Raw genomic sequence first — 27,822 nt, forward strand, 5'->3', positions numbered from 1 at the left:
GATCAATCACTGAGAAATCACCATGAGAAATCACCATGAGAAATCACCATAATTCACCATGAGAAATCACCATAAATCACCATGAGAGATATACCACATCAAAACAGTAGCTATTATCATTCCTGTTATTCCTATTCTACAGTAGCTATTGGGCTCCTGAGTGGCACAGCGGTCTGAGGCACTGCATCTCGGTGCAATAGGCATCACTACAGTCCCTGGCTCAAATCCAGGCTGTATCACATCCGGCTGTGATTGGGAGTTCCATAGGGCGGCGTACAATTGGCCCAGCGTTGTCTGGGTTTGGCCAGGGTAGGCCATCATTGTAAATAAGAATTTGTTCATAACTGACTTGCCTAGGTAAATAAAGGTAAAACATTTTTTAAGCCTGGTATTTAAGTGTCTATTGATCACCATGAGAAATATCTATCTATACCATAATAACAGCAATTATCACTGATATCTGTCAGTAGTAAGTACAGTAGTTAAGTATTTAACCAGTGTTACAGATGCTTCTATTTATAGACATTGTTGTCATAAAGCATCCACTCACTGGAGTCACTCAACCTGCTGCCACGCCCCCTTTTCTTCCTCTCCTTCCTGGGGGTGTGGCCTTTTATTCTCCTGCTCCTTGTTTCCATGGAAACACGTCCTGGCTCCTGATCACAGCAACAGACAGACAGGGGGATGTCAGAGAGGAGAAACAGACATTAGTCTTACTAAATACTGTGTTAACCTCCAACACAGACACGACACACACACGTACACACTGCCAGCCTGCAATGACACTGCCAGCCCAGATGCTGTTCACCATATACAATAAACCTACACAACATGTATGACAGCATGAACATCTCTCTCTACCGACAGAAAATAGCATTTCAGATGTACGTCTGTGAGACTAGCAGTAACATATCCCCCAGACAGTAGACTTACAGAAATAGCTCAGTATCTATACAGTTTCCCTGCTGTCATGGGATTGGATGTCCTGCTGATGGTTACCATCCTCTAATGACAAGACAAAGGAACCGTGTGGGGCTGTAGATAAACCCTGTTACTAGACTCTACTGAGGACTGTAGATAAACCCTGTTACTAGACTCTACTGAGGGCTGTAGATAAACCCTGTTACTAGACTCTACTGGGCTGTAGATAAACCTGTTACTAGACTCTACTAGACTCTACTGAGGACTGGGCTGTAGATAAACCCTGTTACTAGACTCTACTGAGGGCTGTAGATAAACCCTGTTACTAGACTCTACTGAGGGCTGTAGATATACACTGTTACTAGACTCTACTGAGGGCTGTAGATAAACCCTGTTACTAGACTCTACTGAGGACTGTAGATAAACCCTGTTAGTTACTGTAGATAAAAACCCTGTTAAACCCTGTTACTAGACTCTGTAGATACTGACTACTGGGCTGTAGATAAACCCTGTTACTAGACTCTACTGAGGGCTGTAGATAAACCCTGTTACTAGACTCTACTGAGGGCTGTAGATAAACCCTGTTACTAGACTCTACTGAGGACTGTAGATAAACACTGTTACTAGACTCTACTGAGGGCTGTAGTTATACACTGTTACTAGACCCTACTGAGGGCTGTAGATAAACACTGTTACTAGACTCTACTGAGGACTGTAGATAAACCCTGTTACTAGACTCTACTGAGGGCTGTAGATAAACCCTGTTACTAGACTCTACTGAGGACTGTAGATAAACCCTGTTACTAGACTCTACTGAGGACTGTAGATAAACCCTGTTAAGACCCTGTTACTAGACTCTACTGAGGACTGTAGATAAACCCTGTTACTAGACTCTACTGAGGACTGTAGATAAACCCTGTTACTAGACTCTACTGACTGTAGATAAACCCTGTTACTAGACTCTAGGGACTGTAGATAAACTACCTGTTACTAGACTCTACTGAGGACTGTAGATAAACCCTGTTACTAGACTCTACTGAGGACTGTAGATAAACCCTGTTAAGACTCTACCTGTTACTAGTTACTCTACTGAGGACTGTAGATAAACCCTGTTACTAGACTCTACTGAGGACTGTAGATAAACCCTGTTACTAGACTCTACTGAGGACTGTAGATAAACCCTGTTACTAGACTCTACTGAGGGCTGTAGATAAACCCTGTTACTAGACTCTACTGAGGGCTGTAGATAAACCCTGTTACTAGACTCTACTGAGGGCTGTAGTTAAACTACTGTTACTAGACTCTACTGAGGGCTGTAGATAAACACTGTTACTAGACTCTACTGAGGACTGTAGATAAACCCTGAGGACTGTAGATAAACCCTGTTACTAGACTCTACTGAGGCTGTAGATAAACCCTGTTACTAGACTCTACTGAGGACTGTAGATAAACACTGTTACTAGACTCTACTGAGGACTGTAGATAAACCCTGTTACTAGACTCTACTGAGGGCTGTAGATAAACCCTGTTACTAGACTCTACTGAGGACTGTAGATAAACCCTGTTAGACTAGACTCTACTGAGGACTGTAGATAAACCCTGTTACTAAGGACTGTAGATAAACCCTGTTACTAGACTCCACTGAGGGACTGTAGTTAAACACTGTTACTAGACTCTACTGACTGGGCTGTAGATAAAGGGCTGTAGATAAACCCTGTTACTAGACTTACTAGACTGTAGATAAAACCCTGTTACTGTACTGAGGACTGTAGATAAACACTGTAGATAAACCCTGTTACTAGACTCTACTGAGGGCTGTAGATAAACCCTGTTACCTATTACTGTAGATAAAGACTAGACTCTACTGAGGGCTGTAGTTATAAACCCTGTTACTAGACTCTACTGAGGGCTGTAGATAAACCCTGTTACTAGACTCTACTGAGGACTGTAGATAAACCCTAGACTCTACTACTAGATAGAAAACTGTTACTACTGAGGACTGTAGATAAACCCTGTTAAGACTACCTGATAAACCCTGTTACTAGACTCTACTGAGGACTGTAGATAAACCCTGTTACTAGACTCTACTGAGGACTGTAGATAAACCTGTTACTAGACTCTACTAGGACTGTAGATAAACCCTGTTACTAGACTCTACTGAGGGCTGTAGATAAACCCTGTTACTGACTCTACTACTGTAGATAGTTACTAGACTCTACTGAGGACTGTAGATAAACCCTGTTACTAGACTCTACTGAGGACTGTAGATAAACCCTGTTACTAGACTCTACTGAGGACTGTAGATAAACCCTGTTACTAGACTCTAAACTGTAAGATAAACTGAGGACCTGTTACTAGACTCTACTGAGGACTGTAGATAAACTGTTACTAGACTCTACTGAGGACTGTAGATAAACCCTGTTACTAGACTCTACTGAGGAACTGTAGATAAACCCATTACTAGACTCTACTGAGGACTGTAGATAAACCCTGTTACTAGACTCTACTGAGGACTGTAGATAAACCCTGTTACTAGACATTCTACTGAGGACTGATAAAGTTATAGACTCTACTGACTGTAGATAAACCCTGTTACTAGACTCTACTGAGGGCTGTAGATAAACTGTTACTAGACTCTTACTAAAGACTCTACTGAGGGCTGTAGATAAACACTGTTACTAGACTCTACTGAGGGCTGTAGATAAACCCTGTTACTAGACTCTACTGAGGACTGTAGATAAACCCTGTTACTAGACTCTACTGAGGACTGTAGATAAACCCTGTTACTAGACTCTACTGAGGACTGTAGATAAACCTGTTACTAGACTCTACTGAGGACTGTAGATAAACCCTGTTACTAGACTCTACTGAGGGCTGTAGATAAACCCTGTTACTAGACTCTACTGAGGACTCTACTGAGGACTGTAGATAAACCCTGTTACTAGATACTGAGGACTGTAGATAAACACCTGTTACTAGACTACTGAGGACTGTAGATAAACCCTTACTAGACTCTACTGAGATAAACCCTGTTACTAGACTCTACTACTGTTAGTTACTAGACCCTGTACTGTAGATAAACCCTGTTACTAGACTCTACTGAGGGCTGTAGGGAACTAGGATTCCATAGACTTGAGGGCTGTAGATAAACCCTGTTACTAGACTCTACTGAGGACTGTAGATAAACCCTGTTACTAGACTCTACTGAGGACTGTAGATAAACCCTGTTACTAGACTCTACTGAGGGCTGTAGATAAACCCTGTTACTAGACTCTACTGAGGACTGTAGATAAACCCTGTTACTAGACTCTACTGAGGACTGTAGTTATAAACCCTGTTACTAGACTCTACTGAGGGCTGTAGCTGTTACTAGACTCTACTGAGGACTGTAGACTCACCATTACTAGACTCTACTGAGGACTGTAGATAAACACTGTTACTAGACTCTACTGAGGGCTGTGATAAACCCTGTTACTAGACTCTACTGAGGGATAAACCCTGTTACTAGACTCTACTGAGGACTGTAGATAAACCCTGTTACTAGACTCTACTGAGGGCTGTAGATAAACCCTGTTACTAGACTCTACTGAGGTAGTAAACACTGTTACTAGACTCTACCATTGTGAGGGCTGTAGATAAACACCATTAGATTGAGGACTGTAGATAAACCCTGTTACTAGACTCTACTGAGGGTGATAAACCCTGTTACTAGAATGAGGATTCCATTTGGGCTGTAGATAAACCCTGTTACTAGACTCTACTGAGGGCCTAGATAAGCCCCAGGGATTCTTCCTCCTCCTTCTTGAAGACAGTGTAGAAGATGTAAACTAGCAGGGAGTAGAAGGCATACATCTCCCTCCGTCTGGGACTCACTGTTACAGTGACAGTCACAGAACTAGATACCCAGGGAAACACTGTCACGGTCCAACACTGCCTCGGCTCACTCTGCAGAGAGAGGAGAGAGATAAAAGGAAGAGAGAGAGAAATGAAAGAGAGAACTGAGGAGAGATAAAGAGAGAGAGAGAGAGAGAGAGAGAGAGAGAGAGAGAGAAAGAGAGGATGACAATGTCGTTCTATAGCCGATTCATTTTCAAAACACCAAATCTCCCAAGGAGTGATGCCTATTCACTGACAACAAAGGCTCTGGCAGCTAAAATATCAAATGCTGACGGATGAGGATGCCACAGAGAAAGACCGATTAGCATAGATCTGTCTAAATAGATCTGGCTACTGAGGACTGTAGATAAACCCTGATACTCTTGATCTGTAGATCTTTCCTCAGAGATCATCCTTCCATCTTCCTCTTTAATCCGTTTTCTGATCTTAAAACGCTCCTCCTCTCCATCTGTCAGAAACATTTTGTCTTTCCTTTCTTACCCATACTTGTCTTCATGTCATTAATGACAATCCAACATTCTGCATTCCATCACAACATTCTGCATTCCACCACAACATTCCATGTTCTCCCTGTTTTGTCTGTTATTGTTCATTCCTTTGCAGCCCCTCTCATTACTAGACTCTCTGCTGCAGCAGCATCACTGCACTGACCAGCAGCTCCTGTGTGATTCTCTGTCTCTCCTTCTCTTCTCCCCTCCCTCTCTCTCCTCCTCCTCCTCTCTCCTCCATCCATCCACAGGCTGCAGATGCAGTGGGCATGCTCAGTGCAGCTCTCTGCAGTGCTGAAGCAAGCAGCTGAGATGGAGATTGATTGTGTTGGGGGCCATGTGGCCTCATGCTGTCAGCAGTATGCAGCAGCCGCGGTTGCTTAAACCCTGTTACACAAATGGCACCCTTTTCCCCACAGGGCTCTGGTCAAAAGTAGTGCACTATGTAAGGAAACAGGTGCCATTTGTGATGCAGCCCAGCAGTCTGAGCTGGAGGAGAGGAGAGACAAGACAGTCACTGATACTCTCTGATGGGCACTCACATGGAAAGGATCAGGAGCCATTGTTTATGTGTACAGACACGAGTCACAACAACACATTGTTTATGTACTGTATATACAGACACATTGAGTCACAACAACACATTGTTTATGTGTACAGACACGAGTCACAACAACACATTGTTTATGTACTGTATATACAGACACGAGTCACAACAACACATTGTTTATGTGTACAGACACGAGTCACAACAACACATTGTTTATGTACTGTATGTACAGACACGAGTCACAACAACACATTGTTTATGTACTGTATATACAGACACGAGTCACAACAACCCATTGTTTATGTACTGTATATACAGACACGAGTCACAACAACACATTGTTTATGTACAGACACGAGTCACAACAACACATTGTTTATGTGTACAGACACGAGTCACAACAACCCATTGTTTATGTACTGTATATACAGACACGAGTCACAACAACACATTGTTTATGTACTGTATGTACAGACACGAGTCACAACAACACATTGTTTATGTACTGTATATACAGACACGAGTCACAACAACACATTGTTTATGTACTGTATATACAGACACGAGTCACAACAACACATTGTTTATGTACTGTATGTACAGACACGAGTCACAACAACACATTGTTTATGTACTGTATATACAGACACGAGTCACAACAACCCATTGTTTATGTGTACAGACACGAGTCACAACAACACATTGTTTATGTACTGTATATACAGACACAAGTCACAACACATTGTTTATGTACTGTATATACAGACACGAGTCACAACAACCCATTGTTTATGTATGTACAGACACGAGTCACAACAACACATTGTTTATGTACTGTATAGTCACAACAACACATTGTTTATGTACTGTATATACAGACACGAGTCACAACAACCCATTGTTTATGTATCTACAGACACGAGTCACAACAACACATTGTTTATATATCTACAGACACGAGTCACAACAACACATTGTTTATATATCTACAGACACGAGTCACAACAACCCATTGTTTATATATCTACAGACACGAGTCACAACAACCCATTGTTTATATATCTACAGACACGAGTCACAACAACCCATTGTTTATATATCTACAGACACGAGTCACAACAACCCATTGTTTATGTGTACAGACACAAGTCAAAGCTAAGGACCAAATTACATCATTGATTCGATGTTTCTGTTACTGTTCAATTACTGCTTCTGTGTGTATACCCAACAACATATTGTCATTTTTGTTAACAAATTATGTACCAGTACACAAATGACTTAAATCACAAACGATGCCAATATCCAAAAAAGGTTCATTCAAGGATCTATTGACTATAGGTATTACTCATCCACTACAATGTAAATAAGGACATGAATTAACAGGTAAATATCCTTAGTTAAGTCTGGCCCTATTTATGTTTGGCTGAGCTGGGCTTAGATATGGGCTTAGAGCTGGGCTTAGAGATGGGCTTAGAGCTGGGCTTAGAGCTGGGCTTAGAGCTTAGAGATGGGCTTAGAGCTGGGCTTAGAGATGGGCTTAGAGCTGGGCTTAGAGCTGTGCTTAGAGCTGGGCTTAGAGATGGGCTTAGAGATGGGCTTAGAGCTGGGCTTAGAGCTGGGCTTAGAGCTGGGCTTAGAGCTGGGCTTAGAGCTGGGCTTAGAGATGGGAGCTGGGCTTAGCTGGGCTGGGCTTAGAGCTGGGCTTAGAGATGGGCTTAGAGCTGGGCTTAGAGCTGGGCTTAGAGCTGAGCTTAGAGCTGGGCTTAGAGATGGGCTTAGAGGGCTTAGAGCTGGGCTTGGGCTTAGAGCTGGGCTTAGAGATGAGCTGGGCTTAGAGCTGGGCTTAGAGATGGGCTTAGAGATGGGCTTAGAGCTGGGCTTAGAGCTGGGCTTAGAGCTTTGGGAAGAAGTCTGCAGAAAAGAGCAAGTCTTGTAAATAGCAGATGGAGGCTGGCGCTGTGCTATCCTGGAGTCCTGGGAATTACAGCAGTTCCGTTCTGCAGTGTCCACTCAGCGTCTCTATCCAATACAGAAATACATTCTTCCTTGGCTGTGCTTTGAGGAGAAGAAAATCTTGATGCTTCCCAAAATGCATCAAACTGAGCATCTATCTGACAATCAAATAGTCATTTATTCACAAGTCATCACAAATACAACATAACTTACACAGAGGGTTAACCAATTAGCATCCCGAAATCAATACACAATCCTCCAACTAGTATCGAATATCATTTTATTGGTCGGGTACACATATTTATCAGATATTAATGCGGTTGTAGTGAAGTGCTTGTGTTCCTAGTTCCAACAGTGGAGTAATATCTAACAATACACACAAATCTAAACGTAAAAAAAATTAATACATTAATATTGAAATATTAGGACGAGTAATGTCGGAGTCCAGAGTATAAATATATATATACATACAGTACCAGTCAAATGTTTGGACACACCTACTCATTCCAGGGTTTTTCTTTATTTTTGCTATTTTCTGCATTGTAGAATAATAGTGAAGACATCACAACTATGAAAAAACACATATGGAATCATGTAGTAACCAAAAAAGTGTTAAACAAATCCAAATATATTTTATAATTGAGATTCTTCAAATAGCCACCCTTTGCTTTGATGACAGTTTTGCACAGTCTTGGCATTCTCTCAACCAGCTTCACCAGGAATGATTTTCCAACAGTCTTGAAGGAGTTCCCACATAAGCTGAGCACTGCTTTTCTTTTACTCCGCGGTCCAACTCATCCCAAACCATCTCAATTTAGTTGCGGTCAGGTGATTGTGGAGGCCAGGTCATTCTGATTCAGCACTCTCCTTCTTGATCAAATAGCCCTTACACAGCCTGGAGGTGTGTTGGGTCATTGTCCTGTCGAAAAACAAATGATAGTCCCACTAAGCGCAAACCCGATGGGATCGCGTATCACTGCAGAATGCTGTGGTAGTCACGCTGGTTAAATGTGCCTTGAATTCTAAATAAATCACAGACAGTATCACCTGCAAAGCACCTCCACGCTTCACGGTGGGAACCACACATGCGGATATCATTTGTTCACTTACTCTGCGTCTCACAGACACAGCGGTTGGAACCAAAAATGTAACATTTGGACTCATCAGAACAAAGGACAGATTTCCACTGGTCTAATGTCCATTGCTCGTGTTTCTTGGCCCAAGCAAGTCTCTTCTTCTTATTGGTGTCCTTTAGTAGTGGTTTCTTTTCAGCAATTCAACCATGAAGGCCTGATTCACACAGTCTCCTCTAAACAGTTGATGTTGAGATGTGTCTATTTCTTTGTAAAACATTTATTTGGGATGCAATTTCTGAGGCTGGTAACTCTAATAAACTTATCCTCTGCAGCAGAGGTAACTGGGTCTTCCTTTCCTGTGGCAGTCCTCAGGAGAGCCAGTTTCCTCATAGTGATTTATGGTTTTTGCAACTGCACTTGAAGAAACTTTCAAAGTTCTTGAAATCATCCTGATTGACTGACCTTCATGTCTTAAAGTAATGATGGACTGTCGTTTCTCTTTGCTTATTTGAGGGTTCTTGCCATAATATGGGCACAGCTGTTAATTGAAATGCATTCCAGGTGACTACCTCATGAAGCTGGTTGAGAGAATGCCAAGAGTGTGCAAAGCTGTCATCAAGGCAAAGGGTGGCCACTTCACCTAATTTGCTCACATTGTACATCGACTTACTTTTCCACTGTATTATTGACTGTATATTTGTTTATTCCATGTGTAACTCTGTGTCGTTGTATGTGTCGAACTGCTATGCTTTATCTTGGCCAGGTCGCAGTTGTAAATGAGAACTTGTTCTCAACTTGCCGCCTGGTTAAATAAAGGTCAAATAAATTAAATAAATAAACTTTGAAGAATCTCAAATATAAAATATATTTTGATTTGTTTAACAATTTTTTTTGGTTACTACATGATTCCATATGTATTAATTCATAGTTTTGATGTCTTCACTGTTATTCTATAATGTATAAAATAGTAAAAATAAAGAAGAACCCTTCTTGTATAGACATTATGGACAGTATGTGGATATAATATGTAGTATATCTGAATAATCAATGAATATAGATCCATAGTGTTAGTGGTGTGAACTCTGCAGATGTATCTAGTTAAATCTCACTGTACACAGTAGCTATCTGCTGAGGCTTCAGAATGAACAGGATCCTGAATCTGAGGCGACTTAGGGGTATGCGTCCCAAATGGCACCCTATTCCCTTTATAGTGCACTACTTTTGACCAGGGCCCATATAGAGCTCTGGTCAAAAGAAATGTGGCTATATCGGGGATAGGGTGCCATTTGGGACGCGGCCCCGACTGTTTTGGTACCCCGGCCATGTACCCTGGCCATGTACCCCGGCCATGTACCTTGGCCAACTAAAGCTATCGGCTCTCAGACATGTCCTTTCTGTCAATGACATTGTCTTCAGAGTGAGCATAGTCTAGTACAAGCTGTTTGGCTTCACAGTGAGCATAGTCTAGTACAAGCTGTTTGGCTTCACAGTGAGCATAGTCTAGTACAAGCTGTTTGGCTTCACAGTGAACATAGTCTAGTACAAGCTGTTTGGCTTCACAGTGAGCATAGTCTAGTACAAGCTGTTTGGCTTCACAGTGAGCATAGTCTAGTACAAGCTGTTTGGCTTCACAGTGAGCATAGTCTAGTACAAGCTGTTTGGCTTCACAGTGAGCATAGTCTAGTACAAGCTGTTTGGCTTCACAGTGAGCATAGTCTAGTACAAGCTGTTTGGCTTCACAGTGAACATAGTCTAGTACAAGCTGTTTGGCTTCACAGTGAGCATAGTCTAGTACAAGCTGTTTGGCTTCACAGTGAGCATAGTCTAGTACAAGCTGTTTGGCTTCACAGTGAGCATAGTCTAGTACAAGCTGTTTGGTGCTCATCGTAGGACAAGACACTGAAGTCAAGCCAGCCCAGGTTCAACCAGTGTTCCCCAAAATGCCACCCTATTCCCAAAATGGGCTCTGATTAAAAGTTGTGCACTACATAGGGAATAGGGTGATATTTGGGAGGCAAAATGGGCTCTGATTAAAAGTAGTGCACTAAATAGGGAATAGGGTGATATTTGGGAGGCACCCTCATAGACATAGACAGTAGTAAATGTCTGGAAGGCACTTCCATCCTCCTCATAGAGCCACCGTTGGGAGGATATTTTCACAGAGTAAGCAGATAGAATCTTTTATAGCCAATTGGTAATGACACTGTCCTGTAAATCAACATCCAGAGATGAGTTAGACTTTCTAACATGCGGAGTGGAAGAGGTTGGGAGTATTAGTGACCCATGACAATCAGTACATACAAGCGTTAGATCCAAGCACTACTCCTTTTGTTGATACTTTAGCAAATCAATATTTTAGCACATAAAATATTAACTGCTGTTACTAATATCATCAATAATGTTTACAGTTTTAGAATTAGACACCAGTGCTTCTTCGACTTGCATAGATGACAGTACTTGGATAACAGAGCAGAGCTCCCTGGCCATGACGATAAGCTGAACAAGTAGAACAACGCCCTTGACAGTGCTCATACACTGGCAACAGCCACCTGTCCCAATGGTGGATCATGTCACCTCCAAATTGGCAGAATGGCATCCGTATATGGATCATATGGATAATCTCTTGGAAAGGTCATTGGCCAGTAGGAATTGGAAAGGTCATTGGCCAGTTGGAATTGGAAAGGTCATTGGCCAGTAGGAATTGGAAAGGTCATTGGCCAGTAGGAATTGGAAAGGTCATTGGCCAGTTGGAATTGGAAAGGTCATTGGCCAGTAGGTATTGGAAAGGTCATTGGCCAGTAGGAATTGGAAAGGTCATTGGCCAGTTGGAATTGGAAAGGTCATTGGCCAGTAGGAATTGGAAAGGTCATTGGCCAGTAGGAATTGGAAAGGTCATTGGCCAGTAGGAATTGGAAAGGTCATTGGCCAGTAGGAATTGGAAAGGTCATTGGCCAGTAGGAATTGGAAAGGTTATTGGCCAGTAGGAATTGGAAAGGTCATTGGCCAGTAGGAATTGGAAAGGTCATTGGCCAGTAGGAATTGGAAAGGTCATTGGCCAGTAGGAATTGGAAAGGTTATTGGCCAGTAGGAATTGGAAAGGTCATTGGCCAGTAGGAATTGGAAAGGTTATTGGCCAGTAGGAATTGGAAAGGTCATTGGCCAGTAGGAATTGGAAAGGTCATTGACCAGTAGGAATTGGAAAGGTTATTGGCCAGTAGGAATTGGAAAGGTCATTGGCCAGTAGGAATTGGAAAGGTCATTGAACAGTAGGAATTGGAAAGGTTATTAGCTACAGATCAAAGGCAAGCCACAGTGCTAGAATAAGTAGAACAAGCTTGCTCATTTTGAGTGCACCCATGACTTTACCAGTCAAATCGCCATGGTCAGAGGTTCCAGACCGTTCTATTCGTTCTACTTCTATGAGGCAAGGCCCTGCAGGACAAAATAAATAGACCCTCCATCTGGTTCTCTTCTGTCAGCAGCTCTATGTGCACATCATGAGACCACATCAACTTAACAATCAGTCATGATCATGTGTGAGGGACTATTGAACTGTTCAGACAGTCAGTAACTGTTACAGTGATGTTACAGTTTCCCAAACTCCATGCTCGGGACTCCAAGGGGTGCACGTTTTGGTTTTTGCCCAAACACTACAAAGCTTGATGGTTAGTTGATTATTTGAATAAGCGGTGTAGTGCTTAGGAAAGAAAGGAAACCCCGGGGTCCTGAGGACTGAGTTTGGGGAAACCCTGAGTTACAGTGGTAATAAGTTAAAATGGGGAGTCCAGGTCCTTCAGTTCCAACAGGTACTTGCTAAGTGCCTTCTCAGAAGCCCAGCACCCTACAGCCATGGAGCCCTTCAGGAGCCACTTAAGCAGTCCCACAGTGACCCCTGGAGAGACAAGGGGAGCCAGAGTCTTGACCCCCACCATAGGGGCCACCATTTGGGGCAGGCTGAGGGCCACACTGCCCAGGGCCCCGACAGCGTTTCCCGCAAACAGACACACGGTGAGCGAGCAGGAGACGGCAGAGAGCGCCAGACAGCGTGACATCAGCATCAACTCGTCCGCTGACAGCCAATCGCAGAGCACCGGGAGGAGAGCTGAGCCAATAAGGAGGGTGTTGGCTGTGGTGCGGTCTTCGCTGAGCCACAGGAAGCCGAAGGAGACTAGCGGTGGAGCCAGGACCTCGCCGGCCCACTCCAGGTCCCCCTGTACAGAGGTCAGGTATGGGCTGAAGGAGACAGGCAGGGTGCAGAGGCCTGAGGAGAGACCGAGCAGAAAGAAACCCACTGCTGGAGCTCTGTGGTCCTACGAGAGAAAGAGGGAGATGAGGGAACATTCAGGGTGAGCAGAAAGAAACCCACTGCTGGAGCTCTGTGGTCCTACGAGAGAAAGAGGGAGATGAGGGAACAGTCAGGGTGAGCAGAAAGAAACCCACCGCTGGAGCTCTGTGGTCCTACGAGAGAAAGAGGGAGATGAGGGAACAGTCAGGGTGAGGAGAAAGAAACCCACTGCTGGAGCTCTGTGGTTCTACGAGAGAAAGAGGGAACAGTCAGGGTGAGCAGAAAGAAACCCACTGCTGGAGCTCTGTGGTCCTACGAGAGAAAGAGGGAGATGAGGGAACAGTCAGGGTGAGGAGAAAGAAACCCACTTCTGGAGCTCTGTGGTCCTACGAGAGAAAGAGGGAGATGAGGGAACAGTCAGGGTGAGGAGAAAGAAACCCACTGCTGGAGCTCTGTGGTCCTACGAGAGAAAGAGGGAGATGAGGGAACAGTCAGGGTGAGCAGAAAGAAACCCACTGCTGGAGCTCTGTGGTCCTACGAGAGAAAGAGGGAGATGAGGGAACAGTCAGGGTGAGCAGAAAGAAACCCACTGCTGGAGCTCTGTGGTCCTACGAGAGAAAGAGGGAGATGAGGGAACAGTCAGGGTGAGCAGAAAGAAACCCACTGCTGGAGCTCTGTGGTCCTACGAGAGAAAGAGGGAGATGACGGAACAGTCAGGGTGAGCAGAAAGAAACCCACCGCTGGAGCTCTGTGGTCCTACGAGAGAAAGAGGGAGATGAGGGAACATTCAGGGTGAGCAGAAAGAAACCCACTGCTGGAGCTCTGTGGTCCTACGAGAGAAAGAGGGAGATGAGGGAACAGTCAGGGTGAGCAGAAAGAAACCCACCGCTGGAGCTCTGTGGTCCTACGAGAGAAAGAGGGAGATGAGGGAACAGTCAGGGTGAGGAGAAAGAAACCCACTGCTGGAGCTCTGTGGTCCTACGAGAGAAAGAGGGAACAGTCAGGGTGAGCAGAAAGAAACCCACTGCTGGAGCTCTGTGGTCCTACGAGAGAAAGAGGGAGATGAGGGAACAGTCAGGGTGAGCAGAAAGAAACCCACTGCTGGAGCTCTGTGGTCCTACGAGAGAAAGAGGGAGATGAGGGAACAGTCAGGGTGAGCAGAAAGAAACCCACTGCTGGAGCTCTGTGGTCCTACGAGAGAAAGAGGGAGATGAGGGAACAGTCAGGGTGAGCAGAAAGAAACCCACCGCTGGAGCTCTGTGGTCCTACGAGAGAAAGAGGGAGATGAGGGAACAGTCAGGGTGAGCAGAAAGAAACCCACTGCTGGAGCTCTGTGGTCCTACGAGAGAAAGAGGGAGATGAGGGAACAGTCAGGGTGAGCAGAAAGAAACCCACTGCTGGAGCTCTGTGGTCCTACGAGAGAAAGAGGGAGATGAGGGAACAGTCAGGGTGAGCAGAAAGAAACCCACTGCTGGAGCTCTGTGGTCCTACGAGAGAAAGAGGGAGATGAGGGAACAGTCAGGGTGAGGAGAAAGAAACCCACTGCTGGAGCTCTGTGGTCCTACGAGAGAAAGAGGGAGATGAGGGAACAGTCAGGGTGAGCAGAAAGAAACCCACTGCTGGAGCTCTGTGGTCCTACGAGAGAAAGAGGGAGATGAGGGAACAGTCAGGGTGAGGAGAAAGAAACCCACTGCTGGAGCTCTGTGGTCCTACGAGAGAAAGAGGGAGATGAGGGAACAGTCAGGGTGAGGAGAAAGAACGAGTCATGACAATAATCAGTGGCAAAGGGGTTGAGAATGGTTTAATGGTACACAAGAGTTACCCTCAAGTGTCTCACTCAGGTGAACACCAATATATCCCAAAATTACCTTGAAGAGCTGATATGCTGTGTACAGGGCAGAGACGGACAGTGTGACGTTGGAACATGCTGTGATCAACTCTGTCAGACAGCCTGCCATTGGTCTTGACTCAAATCCAAAGCTACAGTTGGAGGATCACTGTTCATTTGATATGAAGAGACTGAGTGGGATTTGTGAAAGAGAAGAAGTTTTCAGATATCTGCAAGTAAACTGTTGAATACAATACCAAAGTTGAGAAAATACTGTTGAAAGTAAGCTAGTAGTCTTGTCTTGCACCATAGCTATGTGTACAGTGTTAACATTCTAAACAGCTATGTTTCAGGTAAGTAGCCACGTTTAGAATGACCAAAGGCAAGACTGAAACTCATATGTGAGCTTAAAAATATCTGTTAACATTCAACATTACCTGTCTCTGTTCCGCTTGTTTGAACACGTGAGACAAGCAGTACCAGGATGTGGGCGTTCCCAGACCGTAAACAACTGCGCATGCTCGGCTCGGCTTCCACCAAATTGGAAAAATATGGCGGCGCTGTTGACAACAGTAACAGAGCAGTGGATACGAGAGAAGGTACATCTAAATCACCATTGCCTTGGTAATATATTTGACACTTAAATTATAGCTTGTAAGTTGGTAGCCTAGATGTATGATTAGTTTGATTTAAAACCAGTTTTAAACTTCCATTAATAGCTAATTAACGCACAGAGACTTTGCTTAGTGCTAACGTTAGCTCGCCTGCTAGGCTAGCTGACAAAACAGTGCTTTGAATTTGTCTGGCCACAGGTAGCTATCTAGTGAAAGATGGACAACGTTACCATGGGTCTACAACTACCCAAGTACTCTACTTTGATTGCTGGCTACTAACATTCATGACCACTTTACAGCAGATGTGAGATCACTGAGCCTCCCAGGATCATACAAGGAGAAAATCAGGCATCTGGGAATCTCACTAAAGAACTTTGTCCGTTTGAAAACCCTGAACCTCTCCTGTAATGCACTAATCTCTGTCGAGGTGAGATGTCTATCAACAGACAAATGTATATACAGTACATGGTGAAATGGTGACTGAAGTCTGAGTGTGTAGATGTGTAGATCTGATTGCGTCCACAATGGTACGCTATTACATATTATTCCCTATATAGTGCACTACTTCTAACCACTGTTTTGGGCAAAAGTAGTTCACTATGTAGGGAATAGGGCACAATTTGGGACATACACTGAATGTGTAAGTCACATTTGTTTGAGTGGGTATAATTTGTGGAACGTTCCAACAGGAATCTGGTTTCCAACAAACAACGCATAGTAATACAAAGTAACATGATAGAGTCACCTCGCTAACTAGCTGCCGAATAGGCATCAACTCACCACGTAGCTTATTCTTCATGTTTGTCCATAGGCTACCAGAGTGAGGACAGACATTTTTTGGTGAGGTGATTTAAAAATGTAATGAAATAGCCCATTCCCTACCCTTTATCTTAATCTGCCTCTATACAACTTTGTATGTGTTGTTTGTTGGCAACCTTGTTATTTACTAAGTTCTTGGAACAGATTCCTGTTGGAATGTTCCACAAATTATACCCCCCCCCCCTCCTATTTGTTTATTTCTATGTTTGTTCATCTATAGGGGGTCCAACACTTGAAGAGGCTGGAGAGGCTGAACTTGTACTACAACAACATTCCCTCCCTTCAGGAGGTCAAAGTGCTCTGGCAGCTGACTGCTCTGAGAGAGCTGGACCTGAGGCTCAACCCTCTGGCTAAAACAGATCCACACTACCGCCTGTACTTTGTGCACGCACTGTCCAACCTTCGCAGGCTTGGTACCTATAGCTACCATATGTTCATTGTGGGTCCGATTGGCTGTCCAATTACTTTGCTGTTAGATAGTTCTTCTTACCAATCTGACATTTGATGTTTGTTTTATATTGTTTTTTTTCTTCCTGTAGATGACTGTCCAGTCAGGGACAGTGAGAGAAGAGCTTCAATCATGCATTTCTCCTCAGACTCTGTGCTCCGACCCCAACAGACAAGCTCCTCGGAGACAGACATCACTGATCAGAGGTACTGTACACTACAGTATTAGACAGACATCACTGACCAGAGGTACTGTACTCTACAGTATTAGACAGGCATCACTGACCAGAGGTACTGTACTCTACAGTGTTAGACAGACATCACTGACCAGAGGTACTGTACTCTACAGTGTTAGACAGACATCACTGACCAGAGATACTGTACTCTACAGTATTAGACAGGCATCACTGACCAGAGGTACTGTACTCTACAGTGTTAATACACCAGCTTGCTAATGTCAGGAGGTCTTGTTTGCACACCAAGGTCTCTTGTCTGCATTAGATATTGATTTGTATTATTAGAAAACACCCAGAAAGACAAACTTCAGATTTCATTTTATTTAACTAGTAAGCTGTTCTTTATGTGTCATTGTTTCCAATAGTGTGTACAGTGACGTTACAGTGTTATAGATTGTATTATACAATATTCTTCTAGTAGTGCTATGTTATGACGTAATGCGTGTTTGATTGGTGTGTTCCAGGAGCAGTAAGTTGAGGATGGCCTCAGTAAATCGCCTGGCCAAGAAGCTCTCTGTCCTGGATGACAACGATGACATAGTGTTGAACCTTGTCGCTAAGAGCAACTGGGACCAAAGTGAACCTCTGTTCCTGACTGGCTCTTCCCACAAGGAGTCAGAGTCCCAGCTTTATCATCAGATCAGAGAGGAGTGTGAGTTTATGTTGTTTGATCACAGAATACTACATCATTATTTTAATAATGACAAATGACAGTATGAAGTGGTATTAGAGTGTGATGTACACCATGACTGTTAATGTAGGGACAGTCCACCAGGGGGAGACAAATGTTCTTATTTTTTCCCTAGGAACATGGGGAATTTAGCTCATTTATGGCAAGATTTCAGAGATTTACCCTTAATTGATTTCATTCAGTACTTGATGAAATGTATGTTTAACTAGTTACATTTACGGTCTACCTTTTTTCAAGTGAGCAAACAAGCCTTCAGTATAAAATGTGCATGTTTTATTTTCATTATGATCAGCTTGTCATTCCCAGTCCAATGGTCAACGTTTAAGAGAAGGATCTCGAAGGAAAGGTTCTTCCTCCTCGTTGAAAACGTCAGAGGGGCCGAGGGTAACCTTTAACCCCCGCGTAGAGAAGCACAGCGGGACTAGCTCTGGATGGGAGGAGCGAGAGAAACTCCCCAAACACCTGAGAGTCACGGCCAAGGGCCACTTCACCCCTCACCCTGGTGAGGTGACACTGAATATCCTCTCTGTCACCGCCACAAATCAGATGGCATGAATGGCCTAATACAACATTCTGAGTGTTTTGCACTGGTTTCCTCTTCCTTTAGATAAAGTTGACCAGCAGAAGTCTTCCTTGGTAAAGATCCGCCCCCCCAGTCCAAGAAGTCCCTGTCCCAGTAGGTCTGATGCCACCAACCCCATCCTGCACCCTCCCAGACTGTCCTACCATAACACCCAGCAGACAGCAGGGGGCTCCACCTCACCACAGAAACATGCCAAGCAACAGAAGGTGAGACGTTTCAGAGAGAGAACCCACTTATCCCTACCGTACCATTCATCCACCCTAGAGAAAACCCACCTATCCCTACCGTACCATTCATTAATCATAGAGAAAACCCACCTATCCCTACCGTACCATTCATCCACCCTAGAGAAAACCCACCTATCCCTACAGTACCATTCATTAATAGAGAAAACCCACCTATCCCTACCGTACCATTCATTAATCATAGAGAAAACCCACCTATCCCTACAGTACCATTCATTAATCATAGAGAGAACCCACCTATCCCTACCGTACCATTCATCCACCCTAGAGAAAACCCACCTATCCCTACCGTACCATTCATTAATCATAGAGAAAACCCACCTATCCCTACAGTACCATTCATTCACCATAGAGAAAACCCACCTATCCCTACCGTACCATTCATTAATCATAGAGAAAACCCACCTATCCCTACCGTACCATTCATTAATCATAGAGAAAACCCACCTATCCCTACCGTACCATTCATTAATCATAGAGAAAACCCACCTATCCCTACAGTACCATTCATTAATCATAGAGAAAACCCACCTATCCCTACAGTACCATTCATTAATAATAGAGAAAACCCACCTATCCCTACAGTACCATTCATTAATCATAGAGAAAACCCACCTATCCCTACAGTACCATTCATTCATCATAGAGAAAACCCACCTATCCCTACAGTACCATTCATTAATCATAGAGAGAACCCACCTATCCCTACCGTACCATTCATCCACCCTAGAGAAAACCCACCTATCCCTACCGTACCATTCATCCACCCTAGAGAAAACCCACCTATCCCTACCGTACCATTCATCCACCCTAGAGAAAACCCACCTATCCCTACCGTACCATTCATTAATCATAGAGAAAACCCACCTATCCCTACCGTACCATTCATCCACCCTAGAGAAAACCCACCTATCCCTACCGTACCATTCATTAATCATAGAGAAAACCCACCTATCCCTACCGTACCATTCATCCACCCTAGAGAAAACCCACCTATCCCTACCGTACCATTCATTCACCATAGAGAAAACCCACCTATCCCTACAGTACCATTCATTAATCATAGAGAAAACCCACCTATCCGTACAGTACCATTCATTAATCATAGAGAAAACCCACCTATCCCTACAGTACCATTCATTAATCATAGAGAAAACCCACCTATCCCTACAGTACCATTCATTAATCATAGAGAAAACCCACCTATCCCTACCGTACCATTCATCCACCCTAGAGAAAACCCACCTATCCCTACAGTACCATTCATTAATCATAGAGAAAACCCACCTATCCCTACAGTACCATTCATCCACCCTAGAGAAAACCCACCTATCCCTACAGTACCATTCATTAATCATAGAGAAAACCCACCTATCCCTACCGTACCATTCATTAATCATAGAGAAAACCCACCTATCCCTACCGTACCATTCATCCACCCTAGAGAAAACCCACCTATCCCTACAGTACCATTCATTAATCATAGAGAGAACCCACCTATCCCTACAGTACCATTCATTAATCATAGAGAAAACCCACCTATCCCTACAGTACCATTCATTAATCATAGAGAAAACCCACCTATCCCTACCGTACCATTCATCCACCCTAGAGAAAACCCACCTATCCCTACAGTACCATTCATTAATCATAGAGAAAACCCACCTATCCCTACCGTACCATTCATTAATCATAGAGAAAACCCACCTATCCCTACAGTACCATTCATTAATCATAGAGAAAACCCACCTATCCATACAGTACCATTCATTAATCATAGAGAAAACCCACCTATCCATACAGTACCATTCATTAATCATAGAGAAAACCCACCTATCCCTACAGTACCATTCATTAATCATAGAGAAAACCCACCTATCCATACAGTACCATTCATTCATCATAGAGAAAACCCACCTATCCCTACAGTACCATTCATTAATCATAGAGAAAACCCACCTATCCCTACAGTACCATTCATCCACCCTAGAGAAAACCCACCTATCCCTACAGTACCATTCATTAATCATAGAGAAAACCCACCTATCCCTACAGTACCATTCATTAATCATAGAGAAAACCCACCTATCCCTACAGTACCATTCATTAATCATAGAGAAAACCCACCTATCCCTACAGTACCATTCATTAATCATAGAGAAAACCCACCTATCCCTACAGTACCATTCATTAATCATAGAGAAAACCCACCTATCCCTACAGTACCATTCATTAATCATAGAGAAAACCCACCTATCCCTACAGTACCATTCATTAATCATAGAGAGAACCCACCTATCCATACAGTACCATTCATTAATCATAGAGAAAACCCACCTATCCCTACAGTACCATTCATTAATCATAGAGAGAACCCACCTATCCATACAGTACCATTCATTAATCATAGAGAAAACCCACCTATCCCTACAGTACCATTCATTAATCATAGAGAAAACCCACCTATCCCTACAGTACCATTCATTAATCATAGAGAAAACCCACCTATCCCTACAGTACCATTCATTAATCATAGAGAAAACCCACCTATCCATACAGTACCATTCATTAATCATAGAGAAAACCCACCTATCCCTACAGTACCATTCATTAATAATAGAGAAAACCCACCTATCCCTACAGTACCATTCATTAATAATAGAGAAAACCCACCTATCCCTACCGTACCATTCATTAATCATAGAGAAAACCCACCTATCCCTACAGTACCATTCATTCATCATAGATCTTACTGTTCATTATAACCAGTCTTTTTTTGTAATTGTATCAAATCTGTCTCCTAGGGAAGCTATAGGAAACCAATGGAGATGCTGCTGAGCCTAGTGAACAAGCACTGGACAGGGGAGAGGCCTCTGCACCATGACAACAACTTCCTCTGTGAGTATGAAACCCCCATGTACTGTGCAGCTTACCTGCTTAATGGAGAATCTGTCCCTAATAGTATGTATCTGACCTGCCTCCAGCTCAGGCAGTCCAGATCCTGTCCATGATGGAACAAGACGTCTCCGGTGGAGAAGCCGAGGTCAGGACGTTGAGAGGGAACGTTGAAGAGCTGAAGGAGCAGGCAGAGATACGAGACCAAGACCACAGGACAGAGACCCATAGACTAACTACACAGCTGGAGGAAGCACACATGTCTGTTGTAAGATTCAGACTGTTCAAAGCAGCATCTTCGATGATATTACCTCATGTTTGAAAAGGCTTGAGACCCCGACTCCACAAAGAGTTCAGAATAAATGGATGGAATTATCTTCAATGTCTGATTGATTGATTGATTGATTGATTGATTGCAGGACAGTTTGAATGAGCAGCTGAGGATACTATTGGAGGATAACGTCTCTCTACAGAAGCAGATGATCAGATTAGAAAAACAATATCTCAACTCTATGATGAAAAGTTCACCCAACACTGAGATATGTGGTGAGTGAAAAAGCAACAGCTTTTTGATATTCCTGGTCAGTGGTCACTATACTGGGCAGAATCTGACCGTGACATAGAGCACGTGTAACCGTGACATAGAGCACGTGTAACCGTGACATAGAGCACGTGTAACCGTGACTTAGAGCACGTGTAACCGTGACATAGAGCACGTGTAACCGTGACATAGAGCACGTGTAACCGTGACATAGAGCACGTGTAACCGTGACATAGAGCACGTGTAACCGTGACATAGAGCACGTGTAACCGTGACATAGAGCACGTGTAACCGTGACATAGAGCACGTGTAACCGTGACATAGAGCACGTGTAACCGTGACATAGAGCACGTGTAACCGTGACATAGAGCACATGTAACCGTGACATAGAGCACGTGTAACCGTGACATAGAGCACGTGTAACCGTGACATAGAGCACATGTAACCGTGACATAGAGCACGTGTAACCGTGACATAGAGCACGTGTAACCGTGACATAGAGCACGTGTAACCGTGACATAGAGCACGTGTAACCGTGACATAGAGCACATGTAACCGTGACATAGAGCACATGTAAGAGTAATGCAAGATGTTCCATAAATCTCTTAAGATTCGTATCTGTATTGTGAATATGTGAATCTGTATTGCTGCTAGCATCATGTGCTAACTGTGGCCCATGTGAATCTGTATTGCTGCTAGCATCATGTACTAACCGTGGCCCATGTGAATCTGTATTGCTGCTAGCATCATGTGCTAACTGTGGCCCATGTGAATCTGTATTGCTGCTAGCATCATGTACTAACTGTGGCCCATGTGAATCTGTATTGCTGCTAGCATCATGTACTAACCGTGGCCCATGTGAATCTGTATTGCTGCTAGCATCATGTGCTAACTGTGGCCCATGTGAATCTGTATTGCTGCTAGCATCATGTACTAACCGTGGCCCATGTGAATCTGTATTGCTGCTAGCATCATGTACTAACTGTGGCCCATGTGAATCTGTATTGCTGCTAGCATCATGTACTAGCACATGTGGCCCATGTGAATCTGTATTGCTGCTAGCATCATGTGCTAACTGTGGCCCATGTGAATCTGTATTGCTGCTAGCATCATGTACTAACTGTGGCCCATGTGAATCTGTATTGCTGCTAGCATCATGTACTAACCGTGGCCCATGTGAATCTGTATTGCTGCTAGCATCATGTGCTAACCGTGGCCCATGTGAATGTGTATTGCTGCTAGCATCATGTACTAACTGTGGCCCATGTGAATCTGTATTGCTGCTAGCATCATGTACTAACCGTGGCCCATGTGAATCTGTATTGCTGCTAGCATCATGTACTAACCGTGGCCCATGTGAATGTGTATTGCTGCTAGCATCATGTACTAACTGTGGCCCATGTGAATCTGTATTGCTGCTAGCATCATGTGCTAACCGTGGCCCATGTGAATCTGTATTGCTGCTAGCATCATGTGCTAACTGTGGCCCATGTGAATCTGTATTGCTGCTAGCATCATGTACTAACTGTGGCCCATGTGAATCTGTATTGCTGCTAGCATCATGTGCTAACTGTGGCCCATGTGAATCTGTATTGCTGCTAGCATCATGTGCTAACTGTGGCCCATGTGAATCTGTATTGCTGCTAGCATCATGTGCTAACTGTGGCCCATGTGAATCTGTATTGCTGCATCAGCATCATGTGAATCTAACTGTGGCCCATGTGAATCTGTATTGCTGCTAGCATCATGTACTAACTGTGGCCCATGTGAATCTGTATTGCTGCTAGCATCATGTACTAACTGTGGCCCATGTGAATCTGTATTGCTGCTAGCATCATGTGCTAACCGTGGCCCATGTGAATGTGTATTGCTGCTAGCATCATGTACTAACTGTGGCCCATGTGGATCTGTATTGCTGCTAGCTTCATGTACTAACTGTGGCCCATGTTGATCTGTATTGCTGCTAGCTTCATGTACTAACTAACCGTGGCCCATGTGGATCTGTATTTCTGCTAGCATCATGTGCTAACTAACTGTGGTCCATGTGGATCTGTATTTCTGCTAGCTTCATGTACTAATGGACCACAGTTAGTTAGCACATGAAGCTAGCAGCAATACAGATCCACATGAACCACGGTTAGTACATGAAGCTAGCAGAATTACAGATCCACATGGACCACAGTTAGTTAGCACATGATGCTAGCAGAAATACAGATCCACATGGGCCACAGTTAGTTAGCACATGAAGCTAGCAGCAATACAGATCCACATGAACCACGGTTAGTACATGAAGCTAGCAGAATTACAGATCCACATGGACCACAGTTAGTTAGCACATGAAGCTAGCAGAATTACAGATCCACATGGGCCACAGTTAGTTAGCACATGAAGCTAGCAGCAATACAGATCCACATGAACCACGGTTAGTACATGAAGCTAGCAGAATTACAGATCCACATGGACCACAGTTAGTTAGCACATGATGCTAGCAGAAATACAGATCCACATGGCATCATGTGCTAACTAACTGTGGTCCATGTGGATCTGTAATTCTGCTAGCTTCATGTACTAACCGTGGTTCATGTGGATCTGTATTGCTGCTAGCTTCATGTGCTAACTAACTGTGGTCCATGTGTTCTTCTCTCCAGAGAAACGGGCAGAGGTGGATGAGCTGAGGAAGAAGGTATCAGAGCTGAGGGAGAAGGTTGAGGAGGGGGAGAGAGTCAAGGAGCTGGCAGGTATGCTGCAGGAGAACCATAGGTAAGCACACACTACACTACACTACACTATGTCCAGTACCACCTGAAGCTAAGATACTACACTACAATATGCCAGTACCACCTGGAGCTAAGATACTACACTACAATATGTCCAGCACCTGGTGCTAAGATACTACACTATGTCCAGTACCACCTTGAGCTAAGATACTACACTACAATATGTCCAGCACCACCTGGTGCTAAGATAATACACTACACTATGTCTAGTACCACCTGGTGCTAAGATACTACACTATGTCCAGTACCAGCTGGTGCTAAGATAATACACTATGTCCAGTACCACCTGTTGCTAAGATACTACACTACACTATGTCCAGTACCACCTGTTGCTAAGATACTACACTACACTATGTCCAGTACCACCTGGTGCTAAGATACTACACTACACTATGTCCAGTACCACCTGGTGCTAAGATACTACACTATGTCCAGTACCACCTGGTGCTAAGATACTACACTATGTCCAGTACCACCTGTTGCTAAGATACTACACTACACTATGTCCAGTACCACCTGGTGCTAAGATACTACACTACACTATGTCCAGTACCACCTGGTGCTAAGATACTACACTACACTATGTCCAGTACCACCTGGTGCTAAGATAATACACTACACTATGTCCAGCACCACCTGGTGCTAAGATAATACACTACACTATGTCCAGTACCACCTGGTGCTAAGATACTACACTACACTATGTCCAGTACCACCTGGTGCTAAGATACTACACTATGTCCAGTACCACCTGGTGCTAAGATAATACACTATGTCCAGTACCACCTGGTGCTAAGATAATACACTACACTATGTCCAGTACCACCTGGTGCTAAGATAATACACTATGTCCAGTACCACCTGGTGCTAAGATAATACACTACACTATGTCCAGTACCACCTGGTGCTAAGATAATATACTACACTATGTCCAGCACCACCTGGTGCTAAGATAATACACTACACTATGTCCAGCACCACCTGGTGCTAAGATACTACACTATGTCCAGCACCACCTGGTGCTAAGATACTACACTATGTCCAGCACCACCTGGTGCTAAGAATAACATTCAACCACTCTAGGGACAATAAAAGTCCTTGACTCTTGGGATAATACAAATCTTAACACGGTCTGACTAAAAGCAACCTAATGAGATATTCATTACAGGAGATGCCAGATTATTTGTTCTAATATAAAGATAAAAGACCAGACCCCAATGGGTGAAGAAAGTGCTTGTTAGTGTTTGTGACTAAATGGTGTTGTGTTTTTGCTTCAGGTCACTGCTTGCGACTAATGAGCATTTGCTGGGTGATTTGGAGAGGACTGGGAGACGGCTCTGAGTAGGAGAGGGAGGGGCAGCTACACGTCACAACTACAACAACTAGAGAGAACTGGAGGAGACTAGGAGACAGCTCTGAGGAGCTACACATCACAACTACAACAACTAGAGAGAACTGGAGGAGACTAGGAGACTGCTCTGAGGAGCTACACATCACAACTACAACAACTAGAGAGAACTGGAGGAGACTAGGAGACGGCTCTGAGGAGCTACACGTCACAACTACAACAACTAGAGAACTGGAGGAGACTAGGAGACTGCTCTGAGGAGCTACACGTCACAACTACAACAACTAGAGAACTGGAGGAGACTAGGAGATGGCTCTGAGGAGCTACACGTCACAACTACAACAACTAGAGAACTGGAGGAGACTAGGAGACGGCTCTGAGGAGCTACACGTCACAACTACAACAACTAGAGAGAACTGGAGGAGACTAGGAGACTGCTCTGAGGAGCTACACGTCACAACTACAACAACTAGAGAACTGGAGGAGACTAGGAGACTGCTCTGAGGAGCTACACGTCACAACTACAACAACTAGAGAGAACTGGAGGAGACTAGGAGACTGCTCTGAGGAGCTACACATCACAACTACAACAACTAGAGAACTGGAGGAGACTAGGAGATGGCTCTGAGGAGCTACACGTCACAACTACAACAACTAGAGAACTGGAGGAGACTAGGAGACGGCTCTGAGGAGCTACACGTCACAACTACAACAACTAGAGAGAACTGGAGGAGACTAGGAGACTGCTCTGAGGAGCTACACGTCACAACTACAACAACTAGAGAACTGGAGGAGACTAGGAGACTGCTCTGAGGAGCTACACATCACAACTACAACAACTAGAGAACTGGAGGAGACTAGGAGACGGCTCTGAGGAGCTACACGTCACAACTACAACAACTAGAGAACTGGAGGAGACTAGGAGACTGCTCTGAGGAGCTACACATCACAACTACAACAACTAGCAGGCCCAAAACTACAACACCAGGGCCACATTCCGTAGGTAAACGTTATGGAACATTGAAAATAGAAATGTCATGAATAGAGCCAATTCCTTACTCTACATGATGTCAGAGAGGAATGTTTGTTCTACATTTATATCTGAACGTTCCAGAACGTTGTCCTGCTGAACGAGCACCAGCAGCAGATTCTCTTATTTTAGCTCTATATACACTGCTGCCAGCATTTACACTGTTCTTCTGATGCTATGGGATTAATGTTGAACATGTAAACTTGTCTCTAACTCTGACCAATTTGTAAGTCGCTCTGGATAAGAGCGTCTGCTAAATGACTTAAATGTAAATGTGATCTCATTTTTTACTTCTGTGTATCGTCATGGTTTTACTGTGTCCACTATCCACACCTTTACACTGTTCCTTACTGACTGTATCCACACCTTTACACTGTTCCTTACTGACTGTATCCACACCTTTACACTGTTCCTTACTGACTGTATCCACACCTTTACACTGTTCCTTACTGACTGTATCCACACCTTTACACTGACTGTATCCACACCTTTACACTGTTCCTTACTGACTGTATCCACACCTTTACACTGACTGTATCCACACCTTTACACTGTTCCTTACTGACTGTATCCACACCTTTACACCACACCTTTACAC

The 27,822-nt window shown here is 44.0% G+C and overlaps 3 protein-coding genes across 6 annotated transcripts in view; 1 reads left to right on the plus strand and 2 right to left on the minus strand.

Annotated features, from left to right (window-relative positions):
* si:ch211-257p13.3 (kinesin-like protein KIFC3) overlaps positions 1 to 4,853 on the minus strand; it is a 28,240-nt gene extending 23,387 nt beyond the window's left edge. Inside the window, 3 exon segments of the mRNA XM_065027156.1 lie at positions 551 to 656; positions 764 to 800; positions 4,700 to 4,853. Of these exon segments, the coding sequence (XP_064883228.1) occupies positions 551 to 656; positions 764 to 800; positions 4,700 to 4,773 (217 nt within the window). The 5' untranslated portion in view covers positions 4,774 to 4,853.
* A 3,219-nt stretch (positions 4,854 to 8,072) lies between these two features.
* LOC135575132 (transmembrane protein 276-like) lies at positions 8,073 to 15,514 on the minus strand. Of its 2 annotated transcripts, XM_065027417.1 has the most exons (3): positions 15,436 to 15,514; positions 15,039 to 15,189; positions 8,073 to 13,195 (listed from the first exon to the last, which is right to left on the minus strand). In XM_065027417.1, exons 2-3 carry the CDS (start codon positions 15,126 to 15,128, stop codon positions 12,656 to 12,658), a joined length of 630 nt encoding a protein of 209 aa, XP_064883489.1. In that variant the 5' UTR covers positions 15,129 to 15,189; positions 15,436 to 15,514; the 3' UTR covers positions 8,073 to 12,655. The 2 variants fall into 2 exon arrangements, with proteins under 2 accessions (XP_064883489.1, XP_064883488.1); XM_065027416.1 differs by lacking the exon at positions 15,436 to 15,514 and having other exon boundaries at positions 15,039 to 15,429.
* cep72 (centrosomal protein 72) lies at positions 15,466 to 27,514 on the plus strand. 3 transcript variants are annotated; one of them, XM_065027413.1, is made up of 12 exons: positions 15,466 to 15,597; positions 15,912 to 16,039; positions 16,652 to 16,844; positions 16,971 to 17,085; positions 17,579 to 17,766; positions 18,098 to 18,307; positions 18,413 to 18,594; positions 21,438 to 21,531; positions 21,618 to 21,796; positions 21,948 to 22,074; positions 24,718 to 24,829; positions 26,124 to 27,514. In XM_065027413.1, exons 1-12 carry the CDS (start codon positions 15,483 to 15,485, stop codon positions 26,185 to 26,187), a joined length of 1,707 nt encoding a protein of 568 aa, XP_064883485.1. In that variant the 5' UTR covers positions 15,466 to 15,482; the 3' UTR covers positions 26,188 to 27,514. The 3 variants fall into 3 exon arrangements, with proteins under 3 accessions (XP_064883485.1, XP_064883486.1, XP_064883487.1); XM_065027414.1 differs by having other exon boundaries at positions 15,530 to 15,622; XM_065027415.1 differs by having other exon boundaries at positions 15,535 to 15,622; positions 15,915 to 16,039.
* Positions 27,515 to 27,822: the final 308 nt, after the last annotated feature.

The sequence above is a fragment of the Oncorhynchus nerka genome, linkage group LG14 (genome assembly GCF_034236695.1).
Source record: "Oncorhynchus nerka isolate Pitt River linkage group LG14, Oner_Uvic_2.0, whole genome shotgun sequence".
Lineage (NCBI taxonomy): Eukaryota > Metazoa > Chordata > Actinopteri > Salmoniformes > Salmonidae > Oncorhynchus > Oncorhynchus nerka.

Coding starts and splice junctions, on each gene's coding strand:
- LOC135575132 (XM_065027417.1), bottom strand. CDS start 15,128: ATGGCAGGCTGTCTGACAGAGTTGATCACAGCATGTTCCAACGTCACA. Junction 13,196..15,038: donor CAGCATATCAGCTCTTCAAG/GTAATTTTGGGA, acceptor TTTCTCTCGTAG/GACCACAGAGCTCCAGCAGT.
- cep72 (XM_065027413.1), top strand. CDS start 15,483: ATGTGGGCGTTCCCAGACCGTAAACAACTGCGCATGCTCGGCTCGGCT. Junction 15,598..15,911: donor AGCAGTGGATACGAGAGAAG/GTACATCTAAAT, acceptor ACCACTTTACAG/CAGATGTGAGATCACTGAGC. Junction 21,797..21,947: donor AGGAAGCACACATGTCTGTT/GTAAGATTCAGA, acceptor GATTGATTGCAG/GACAGTTTGAATGAGCAGCT.